Raw genomic sequence first — 12,157 nt, 5'->3', positions numbered from 1 at the left:
AGAGTGAAGATGTCATATTCTAAAAATTACATAAATCGATCAAGTATTTTTTTTTTTATTCAAGAAAATCAAATTTTATGACGAAGCGAGTCGTAGTATTTTCGTCGGTCTTGGTTGAATCCGATGGAATAAAAAAAAAAAAAAAAAAAGGGAGGGACAACAAATCGAAGTGTTGAGGTGAAAAATCAGCTTTACGTTCAATATGTTTAAGTAGTAAAATCACAAAAAAAATCGTAAATTTTTATTTTCTTAGTTTAAAAAAAAAAGCTATTTGATCGATTTACGTAATTTTGGAATATGACATCTTCGTTTTGTAACGAGTACATACATTATAAGATTTTCCTTGACTTTTAATTGCCGATATAAGAGCCAATTTAAATAAGCACTCTTAAAATTAAAAAAAAAACATTTATGCGGATATTTTTTCAGATTGTTTACGTGTAATCGACAAAAAATAAACAACAAAAAAATAGAATCTCAATTTTTTTTTTAGAGAGGGAAGGGGTTGTAAACTACGATGGATTTGATAGTAAAAAACTACCGAGATTTTACTGTTTACGTGTAGTAAAAAAATACAGTAAAATCTGTTATATATTTTTTACGTAAAGGCCAGGATTAAATAATGAAGGGTAGTATGTTATCTTATAAAGTATAATTTATATTTGTTAATCCATTTCTTAACTTGGCTACAAGTCTGATAAAAAATAAAAATGTGTGGATACATAACGGTTGTTAAATCAGTAAAATATAGCATTTCCAACCTTCCATACAATTAACACAATAACGATAACACACGCAAATAAATACCACAATTCTCATCTGAGTATAAGTAGTTCTAAATTTCCAGCGACAATGTCAGCCCGGCTAGCTCAGTCGGTAGAGCACGAGACTCTTAATCTCGGGGTCGTGGGTTCGAGCCCCACGTTGGGCGAATCTTTTTCTTTTACTTCAATCTATATTCTTTTTCTTTATATTTTTAGTATTATTTATAATTATTTATAACGTTTTTCTTTTTATAAATTTTGCATTAATTTCTAAATTCTAAATCATATTGTACAGTGAAATCTGTAAACAACTTATTTTGCCCCTTAAAACTATATTTTATTAAAAACAATGGTGCTTCTACACTTTATTGCCGAAATTGGAGACGCCACTTTATTTCACGCACCTGCTGTCCAAATGTAAGGGAGACACCATTATTTTAAACTATGGCCGAAGCATGAAATAAATAACAAAAAAAAACTTAAACTTCCGGAAAGAACTATGGAAAAAAGTAAATAAATTACTGAAAACGGGGAATTTATCAAAATATAATCGTAAAAATATTTATTGAAAAGAAAATATAATTTTAAAATAATATTGTAATGAAAGCAACATTGGATTTTTATAAAATAGTTTGTTTTGTTGTTTTTTTTTTTTTTGTTTTTTTTTCGAACAAATAAATAATTTTAAACATGTTATTGAATTAAAGCAAGTTTGAAGGGTCAACAACAAAAATGATTGCTTTTTTTTTCTTTTTTTAACGGAGAAGTAAGTGGGTTGTTTTTATTGTTTTTTTTTTTTTACTGGGAATCGAAATATAATTGTAAAAACATTTATTGAAAAGTTTGCGTAAGAAAATATAATTTTAATAAAATAATTTTATAATGAAAGCAACATTCGATTTTTATATAGTTTTTTTTTTTTTATTTCAATTTGCTCGCGTCTCTTTTACTCACTCGGTATAATCCAGTGGTTTCCGTCGTTCGCCGGGCGTTGCCGAGCGAGACTCATGAAAAAAAACGGGTTTAAAACTGCATAAGTACCCCATTCAGCATACGTATCAAACGCAGAAATGAAAACTCGACTGAAAAATATAGTCGCCATCTTTAAACAAATGAAAACGTGGTAAGAGAAGATAAGATTAACATCATACATTTCTAGTTCCTGTCCTTGTGGGGAGGAAAGTAAATAGAGACACAGAATTCTTCCCTTTTTAAAAGATAAAACATTATGGTATTATTGTAGATTAACACCGGTGGGTGCTCACCCGTCCCCGTCAAAAGGAAAACATAAGATTCTACTTTATTTAGGCGATTACGTCAGTAAACATTAATATTCTGAAAAACTTGACAGAAAAACAAAACGGCGGACATACACGAATGCTACCCCCCTAGCGAAATACTCATCGGCTCCGATGTTGTACGTTGTTCGACTGAGGGAGACGTTATTATTTTTACAAAGAAAAAATTTTTGCATGTGTAACCTAGTTTTTTTTTATTATTATTATTTTGGCTTGAATTTTGCGCATGATTTTTGTTGTTATGATTTTATCTGTTTTCTTTTTTTTTTTTTTTTTTTTGGATGGAAGAACAGTATCAGAACAGATATTGTAACAGTAAAACTATAAATGGTAACAACAACAACAACAACAACAACGGTAGTCGGCACTAGCCACCATTAACAACATTTTGAGTCTTTGTTTGACTTGTAAGCTGGACTTTGATTGGTGCAAATATTTAACTTGATTGGACAACCCAGAAACAATCTACAATGCAAATAAAGCATAGGGCACAGAGGTGATGAAAGATAGTGCTCACGGCTCACCATGATTTTCTTTCTTTTTTTTTTTTTTTTTGCACAAGTCGGCACTGCTTAGTGCTATCTACCTATCAATGTTTCATTATTGCACAGATCAATGACAAAACTTCTCTCTTGGAATACAAACCTGAACCTACCGGACCAGAGGCACTGATTTCAACAAGAAATTTTTAACATCCAACATGTCTACAACTGCATGCACATGGATGTATACCACACACACAAAAAAACACGTATCAACACGGTTTACTTTTAAATGCCGTATACATATGTATGAATATTTTAAACAGAACATTTATTTTATCCTGCACTTTCAAACTTTTCTTTATTATGCACTTTTAATCTTTTCTTTATTATGCACTTTCAATCTTTTCTTTATTATGCACTTTCAATCTTTTCTTTATTATGCACTTTCAATCTTTTCTTTATTATGCACTTTTAATCTTTTCTTTATTATGCACTTTTAATCTTTTCTTCTTGTCCAAACACCTACCTTCTTAATTATTACATTACATGTAAACGAAGATGGCCATTAAGTTATTTCAACTGTTTGATTGAGACTATTATGTTTTCTATTCTACAATATTACGTTTTGTTCTTAACCAAAAGACAGTTATTTTCGCCTGTAGTGAGAATTGAACCTTCAACCCCCAGAAGACTGTCACTTAGGACCGATTGATACTAAACGGATAATAAAGTTTCAAGTTTTAATCAGTTCAACATCAAAGATTGCCGACTTTGTAAAAATGCACCTGAAAAAGATTGAAATTTACAGTGAAATTTAAAAAGAAAAAGTTGAGAATAGTAGTATGTACACTCTAAATCATAGAAATTATTCTTTAAAAAATCCAAAACAACAATTCCTGATTAGCAAGCATTCCATTGATGCAGGTATGAATGTCACTTTAGTGTTTCTCTTTTGTTATTTTTCTTGTCAATTTGTTCAAGCTAGGATGAAGCATCCTACCAGATTCCAAACATCCATCCACTTACTCAGATATTCTAACCGAGAGATCTTTTTAAGATTCTGACTGTCTCTTTAAGTGCAATTGTCTAAATCTCTCTTGCACTTGATTTTGACATTCTTTTTCAGGAGTCCGGTAGCTCCTATAATAACTGCAATGATGGAGATCTTAAAAATTTGTTTATTTTCATGTCATACATGAGACCTTAGTATTTCGTTATCTTTTTAACCCAGCATCATTATTGACAAACTTTTACAATGGTTGCTTCTTTCTCCTCCTTGTCCCATATCACTATGTCAGGTTTTACGACTCTGTTTTCTAGGTACATAGCTGTAGGAATTGGATAATCATAGTGGATGGTGTATGACTTATTTCCAACTGTTCTTGCTGGTAAACATGTTCCCAAGATTTGCTGCATCATTCGATATTCAACTTTTTACAGATTGTCCAGTGGAGATATTGACATACTTCATTATGTCAGGTCATATAATAGCCATCCTGCAGTAGAACCTTACAGATTCATGTCAGGTGGCTGACACTCTGTTTCTATGTGACACAACATGCATTAACTGTCATTGCTTAGACCACCCATTTTCTTAAAAGCAAAGTTCATCAAGCCTTGATCTTCAACAGCCATGATAATCCAAATCTGTTTTCAGCCAGTCTATGAAACCTTCTTTATCTATATTGTCCTGGGTGAATTCATTCAGAAAATACTTGGCACACTGTTGGTTGGCCAATTCTTCTAATTTTTTTGCAATGGAACATCTTTGTGTATTTTTGGTGATTCTTTTGGGCTATTTATGTGGTAGACTTGTTTTTTGATTGTCTCATTTGTTAGGCAGTCTTGTCCCAAATGCTTGGCCAGTTTCAGGATGGACATAGTTTTGCTGGCTCTTGTTTCATAGTGTTCATGCATCATTTTTAGGTTTGGATTTTAGCAGCTCATAAGATATTGTTTGGTGTTCACAATAGCTGCATGATGCTAATGGTCAATCTTTAAGAAACCCATATCTCCCGCTCCTCTGGACAGATACAGCCTAGGCAGACACTGGTTTCGCTATATTATTCTGTACAGTGTCAGCATTTTCCGCATTTTAGTGTCTAATCTATTTATGTTCTTTTGTGCCCAGTCAACAATGCCAGAGCTATAGTGTTTTTTTAAATTTTCTTCCTTTGAAGACTGTCACGTTGGGTATGGGGCAGCCAAACCAGCTGTCAACATTGTCCTTGCTTTTTATTGAAACCAACTGAGAGCTCTTTTTAGTATCCTCGTTGTTCGCTTAAGTACAATTTTCTGGATCTCTTTTATACTTGGTTCACTATGAATATTAGTTAAATAGGACTTCAGGTTCTTCTTCATAAGCCCTATGGCACCTATAATAACTGGTATGATTGATATCTCCCCAAGATTCCAGTTTCTTTTCATATCATACATGAGACATTGATATTTGGTCTGTTTCTTTCTTTTAGCTCTGTTTAGACCTCCATCATTAGGGACACTCACTTCAACTAAGGTTGCCACTCTCTCAGACTTATTCCATATAACTATGGCTGCTTGTATTTGTATAAATCAAATGCTGTACATGAAGTTGACAAGCAGTCAATGATGTATTGCACATCAACCTTGCGGTGTGCCAGAAAGTCAGCATAGAAATAGAAAAGTTCTCTGATCAGTCGTAAAATTTAATAATTCAGAAGTGAGGGATAATTTGATATTCTTACAGCTGATTCTATGTTTAAAATCATGTGCAACCCCACTTGACAACAATCACTGACTCCAATGCTGTGTGCAGTGGATTTCTTCTCTTTCATCTTTTTTTCTGGTCGTGTCATCTCTCACATTTCTGTCTATCAAGGGGGGGGGGGCACAGTAGCTCACAGGTATAAAAAATTGTTTTGTAGTAGGTTGAACACAAGAAAGTATTTGCAAGTTTGTCTTTTGATCTATGTGTATTATCGAATAATCTCAATCTAGTTACCTATCTATTTCTGTATCTATCAATCTCGATCTATCTATCTATCTAGAGAGATAAACGAGATCAATATGAAGAATGTTGATAAAATCTACCAAAATATGGCAAGGCTGGATCATAGACAAATTTAACGGAAGTATCTGGTCAGCTGACGGCTCTATGGATGAGTTACGTGGATCAGGTTAGCTGGAGATCATTGGAGTTGGAATTTGGACGTTGAGCAGAGCGACAGTTAACAGGTTGTCCCCCCCCCCTTCACTGGGAAGGAGGCTGGCAGGTCTTAGAATGGAGACCTAGAATTAACCACTCAAAGATATTTACTTTCCATTCTTCTGCGATCGACACCTGGAAAGTGGATAAAAACTATATAAAACCAACCAGCGTTCTTGGAAGTGAAGGAATATTCGTTCAAATAGGTTCCAATCTCCTCTCCAAGAACAAGATGAATTCCAGGTGGACAAGATCAACGACGCATGAAAGTAAGTTATGTCGAAAATACATGTATTACACACACACGCCCCCCCCCCCTCCATATGAACATTTAGGCGATCATAGCATTGGAACATAAATAGACCGTAACAACATAACTTAAGGTTCAAATAGTGAAGAATCAACAATAGACATTTAGTGACACGTATACACATCAGGATGAACCCTTCGTCCCAAGTACACATCGACATACGGTGCTATGGTACACATTACACAACAGACCCCTTTTTGATATGCCATCATACAACAAAATTAGAACAACTCAAAACACAAACTTAGACACATTCCATAAGTATCAGCCGGGCTCTGAGTTAGAGGGTCGATGGTGTCACACATACACTAAGTGCAGAAGTTTATATCTTAGTCATCTGTTAAGGTCATGTTCATCAGTTGACGTCAGCTCATTTCGATGTGCTCTAACCCACAACTTCTGTTCAACTGTCCCCCAACTGAGAACTATCTTCAACTGTCGCAAACTCAACAGTCCAAAAATTGTCCCTGTCACAAAACACTACCACTCCTAAAATTGCCCGTAAACTAACTTTAAATATATTGACCTCCATGTTCAGTCTTTTGTCCACCATACTTTAATAATCCCATTCCAGACAGCCTTTGTAAACTACTTCCTCCCCATTGTCTTTCTAATAACATTATTCATACCTTTGTTCCGATGATCAATTTTTTTTCTTTGCACCTTACTAATATTTGGGGTAGGGATTTCAATAGAATAACATTAGAAACGTCATCAGATTCATAAATGAACAAATGATGCATGCATGGTCCCACATGAGTGCACAGTGAATGAGGTATAAAAAAAAAAATGACTAAGTTCAGCATTTGCCCCCCACCTCACTCCATTTAGCCCCAAAAGTCCACAGGGGAATGTCAAATCCTGGTAACAATGAACAAACAGTGCAGTTTTACGCCTTATAAATTTGAGTTCTGCACCATGCAAAAAAAAGAAATGACTAAGTTCATCATTTGCTCCCCCCTCCCCCACATTTAGCCCCAAAAGTCCCCAAGGTCTTAACATATTTAAATTGGAGTTCAGCACCATGCAAAACTGCTAAATAGACATACACAGAAAATTTTGGACAAATATGGTAAAATAGTCCCAAAAATGGAGTGTTGTAGAAATTTTATTTTACTTTTTCTGTTTACCTCCCCTTCCTTTTTTCCCACTATTAGTATCTTTCTACTCTCTCCATCCTCTTCCTCCTCTAATTGGTGTATTTTCTTTTCTCTTTCTCCCCTTTTTTTCTTCCCCTCTCTCGGTGTATCTGGTGCTACTACTTCTTGCTGTGTCACGCAGGATTCGATTGGCTAAAACATTGAGTGCGCCATTTTAAAAAGAGTGAAACTAGCAAAAGCTGGGGAAGAAAAAGAAAAAAAACACCAGAGCGGTGTTGCGATGAACTGAAAGAACCACAGCGGTTTTGCGACCTTTGAATTACACCAGAACGGTGTTGCGACATTTGAAATACAAGAAGAAAGTAATATTAACCATCGAGATTATTAAACTTACCAAATAAACCGAGAACGGAATCGAAATCAGATAAATTATAAATTAGATAAACAAGCAAAACAAAGTCTGTTTTCAATTTCCCATGACAATAGTTGGAATTACTATTTTATTCGATAAAATAGTATCTATACGTTATTTCCAGATGAATATTAATTCGATGTTAAAAAACCCAAGAAAGGGTTGATATGCCGTGACAAAAAAGCAAAGTAAAAGAAATAAATTTGGTAACAGATCCGCCATCAATTTATTTCTAGTGGTAAGAAGTCAGATAAACTCAATTGGAAACTGCTAATGATTTATGCATCTCAATTCTGCATTGAATAACAAAAAAAGTAAGAAGTGTTGACGTGTTCCAACTACGCAGAATTTTTTTTTGTAAAAGTATAATTGTTAAAAGAGTTCTTAAGAACCGCCAGAGGGACTGATTTGGAAGCCCAGTCGAACTATACATTTCCTTTTCTATCACTTTCTTTTTCTATTTTTCTTTTTGATAAAATTTTATACCAGTTTACCTTGGTCTCTTTATTTATTAAATTTCTTTTAGAACTCTTAGTCTTGTGCAACAGGATAAAATTTGTTGAACGTAACGATAAAATTTCCGTTAGTGTTTTTATTAGCTCTAAAAGAGCACCTGGGGCACACACAAGAGTTATCACAAAGTATAGAGAAACAATTATATACAAATCAGTTAGTTATAACTTTTCAGAAAGTTTTCTAAAAATCCAAGGCATCAATTTTTTTTTTCAATAAGCACAAAAGTATCAATTTTAGCCATTTTAACCTGAAAGGCACCCGGGGGGAGGGGGGCAACTGGAGTTTTCCCGCAAAATCTGTTCTGTTACTTTTTTTACTCATATGTTTAATGTTTGTGCAAAATTTCAAAAAATTCCAAGGTGTAGTTATTGATAAAAGTGCAGACAGACGAATGGACGAAGGTGAATTTTGTCGGGGGGGGACTAAAAAGTAGATAACATTGGAAGTTAACAGAAAATGTCTTTCACTTTTGCAGTGCTGAAAAGAAATTAAAAACAACTTATAATAAGACAAAGAGAGAGAATGTAATAAGTGCTGATCTTGATAAAAATAAAATTTAAAACAAAAAGGAAATTCGAACAAATTTTATTAAAAATTTTTCTTTTTTTAAAATCATCAAAATATAATCATGTAACCATTTTTTTTGTTTTTCATCAAAATCCGCTTCAATTAAAAAAATTAAAAATCATGTAAAACAAATTTATAGAACTATTTAATTTTTAGTCAATTTTGTGAGCTTAGAATTTCTGTTTTTATTTCTATTTTTAGATTGCAATCATAATCCATCCAATAATCAACAACATTCCACCATAGGGTGTGATCCATCTGATACTTTTGTCTCCTGTGATTGCATGATAATAACAGCTACCACAGAATATCAATGTACCAACACTCAAAAGAGATCCAGCCTGGAAAAAAAAAAAAAAAAAAAAAAAAAAAAAAAGAAAAGGTACATTTTTTTGCAAATAGAAGAAAGCACATATTTTTAAAAGAAATTACAATTAATAACAAAAAATAATTATTCGAAATAAGTTGTCAAATGACAAGTATTTTTTATCAAATGCATATCATATTGATAAGTAAAATTAAACGAATTATTTAAAAATATAATAATGGACAACACTTGAATATTTTCATGAGGCCAAGCAATTTGATCTCTAATATAAATAAAAATTGGGATCTCTGCACTGAGAGAGTTACAGATCGTTTACGTGGACAGTAACTGATTATATACATTTTTTTTTAGTGACATGTAGAAAGTAGTTGAAATCCGTAAGCTGTTTCTACGATGGTAGTTCAAATGTCAAAGTGTAGGAAAATATGCATAGAAATGCATTCGGAGAGAAGACTATTTTTCTTACTTGAAAGCATTGAATTATTTGAATTGAAAAATGATTAGAAGCTGAACAATTTTTTTTTTATCTATATAAATAAACGGTTAGATATATGTATGTATGTGTGAAAATATTTAACTGATCAATTCTTAAATTACTGGTCACATGACACTGAAATTAACAGAAAACAATAATCAATCAATATTCATTTCAATTTACAAACATTTCTATTAATTTTGTTTGTGCATGCGCACATTCATTCATTGCTTGAAGTGCTTTAAATCTTTCTTATCTATCAATAGCTCAAACGGTACGGAACATGGCTGGAGTGCTAAATGTTTTGGTTGTAGCTGATGGCACTCAAGACTTTTTTTACTTTTAAAATCAGTATTATATATATTTCGAGAATTAACTAATAAATACGAAATTTGCATGAATTAAAATATATTGAAGCATATTTTACGATCAGGTAAGCCCCCCCCCCCAGTATATTACAAAAATTCTAAATGTTTCAACAATAAATTCTTTAATCAAGGGAATCAACTCGTATATACTAATTTCATATAAGAATTATCTCTCTTAGTTGTATATCCACAGCACAAACAAATAAATATCGTTTCTTAAATGAATCTACAAGTTGAAACGTTTTTTTTTTATATAAGCCAAATTGAAATACTATTTATTTTATTTAAAACTATGCAATAAGAATATAATAACCGAAACAAACAAAACCACATTCTTTTACATTTTTGATAATTAATGACAGAATGAGACACAAGATCGGTTCTTAATGCGGAGAAAATCCAGCTTCTCCTCACCTTCCCTAAAAAAGATAAATAAATGAAAAATAAACAAAGGCACTTTGGATAGGAACAAAAATGAAAATTGCTTCAGGCTGGAAGGATTTCTTTCACAGACTGAGGGTACAAAAAATGAAATGTATCAGAATAAATACTAAACTTGGCTCCCAGCCAAATTGCTTCATCCCACATTGTGTTTCTATAGACGCAAATAACTTCATATGCATTCAGTGGTTATAACTGAACTTATATCAAGTCTTAAAGATACATTTATCATAGAACATATAATGTAGGAGTTAAAATAAGTTTACAATAAATTTTTGGATTTGTTTGCAAACAAACCAGAAAATATTTACTTTTTTAAGCTTAAAAAATTTATTAGAATTAATATTCCAGGTTTTCATGACAATAGCAAAATCCGACAGTCAATAAATTTTTCCATTAAAAAAACAACAACAAAACACAATGATAACTACTTATGTCAATTTCAACTAAAAGCAATGTTATCTACTTAATTGTCATGTTGTAATTAGTTAAATATTACTGGAATTTTACATAAAACAAGTATTTCCATGATTCGATGAAAAAAAATGAATTCGCCATCTTTGCTTATGTACAAGTTAAAAAAAGGAAATAACTCATTTCTCCCGAATTAACCTAAGTTTTAGAAAGTTTTCATAAATTAATTACTTTCTCTGCTATTATGCACATTACTCTGTTTATCATACAAGCAAAACTTGCAAATATCTTGAAAACTATTTTCTTTAATTCTCTGCCTTATGTTTTTTTTGTAATTTTTGGGCATTTTCAATACTGCAACATGATACCATTATTTACTTTTAAATTCAATATTTTGGTTTTTAAATTTCGCTATTATAATGAAGATGATCCAGTATTCCTTCAAAAATATAATAAATGTAACAAATTACTTTAAAGGAAATTCGGTTGGCAAAACTAATCAATTTTTGGTTTACTGACTTGTGATATTAGCAATACACATGAAAAAAATTAAAATGGCTTAAAATATTTCAATAATGGTATAGATAGAAAGAGCTTGATGAGCTAAGAAAGAATCTTTTTAAATTTTTAATTAAAATTAAGGAAGTTATGACTATTTTTGTGCCTCACACATTTGGATATTTTGTCCTCTTTAAGACCATATGCGTTTCATCACATTTTTTACACTACTTTTTCAGTAAAAATGCTATATTTTTGTTAAAACACAAGATTAAGCAATGAGATTTGATATGTAAGTGTATTTCTATGCAAGGAACCAGAATATGCTACTGAAAACCTCGAGAAATTAATGGTTTCCAAATAATCTGCAGTAAATGCACATAAATATGCTGCAATTCCTTAAAAATGCCAAATGCCATGTATCCATTAAAAAGAAAAGCTGAATTTTAATGCATTTTATGCACAAATAACTGAAATCTAAATCTAGAACTGTTTAAAAATGAATATATTGCAATATTTCTTTGATATTAATGTAGATTAATACCTTCTGTTAACCCCGCCCCATCTGACCACCTCTCCAAAATATGTGATTCTACCTTTGTAGACAATTACGTGAGAACACTTTGAAAAACTTTAATGAAAGATAAACAAAAATTATTTTGGAATTTACTGTAAATGATTTCCCATCTTAAACCATTCCAGCATTTTAGGACAGTTAACCTATTTTTAGTCCTATGATAGAGAAATCCTGTGAGTTTTTGTTTTCTTAAAGGCGATTATGTGTGGTTTTAAGAGGGTCTTTGTGCAATTATAAGGAGGTGGGGAGGTTGCCACTCTGACTTTGGGTTAATGATAGGGCTAAGGGAAATTGTTTTAGAATTTAGAGTGACTGTTGATTTCACATAAATTTAATGTAAAATAATTCACCATTTCAAAACCATTCTAGCATTTTAGGACAGTTGACGCATTTATTTTTTATGGGAGATTAATCATGTGC

The 12,157-nt window shown here is 32.1% G+C and overlaps 1 protein-coding gene and 1 non-coding gene across 2 annotated transcripts in view; one reads left to right on the top strand and one right to left on the bottom strand.

Moving 5' to 3' along the window:
• Positions 1-858: 858 nt before the first annotated feature.
• On the top strand, positions 859-931 carry Trnak-cuu (transfer RNA lysine (anticodon CUU)). The gene has a single exon. It is a non-coding gene; the product is annotated as a tRNA-Lys (tRNA).
• Positions 932-8,638: 7,707 nt separating this feature from the next.
• The window catches only part of LOC145287965 (transmembrane protein 256 homolog), a 40,656-nt gene continuing 37,137 nt past the window's right edge, over positions 8,639-12,157 (bottom strand). The window contains exon 4 of the mRNA XM_080135936.1: positions 8,639-8,977. Within this exon, the coding sequence (XP_079992062.1) occupies positions 8,834-8,977 (144 nt within the window). The 3' untranslated portion in view covers positions 8,639-8,833. The remainder of the gene's footprint in view (positions 8,978-12,157) is intronic.

This window comes from Euprymna scolopes, chromosome 11 (genome assembly GCF_053919585.1).
Source record: "Euprymna scolopes isolate OS-2025 chromosome 11, ASM5391958v1, whole genome shotgun sequence".
NCBI lineage: Eukaryota > Metazoa > Mollusca > Cephalopoda > Sepiida > Sepiolidae > Euprymna > Euprymna scolopes.
Note: the sequence above shows the minus strand (reverse complement) of the source record. Positions and strands in the feature narration are given on the sequence as shown.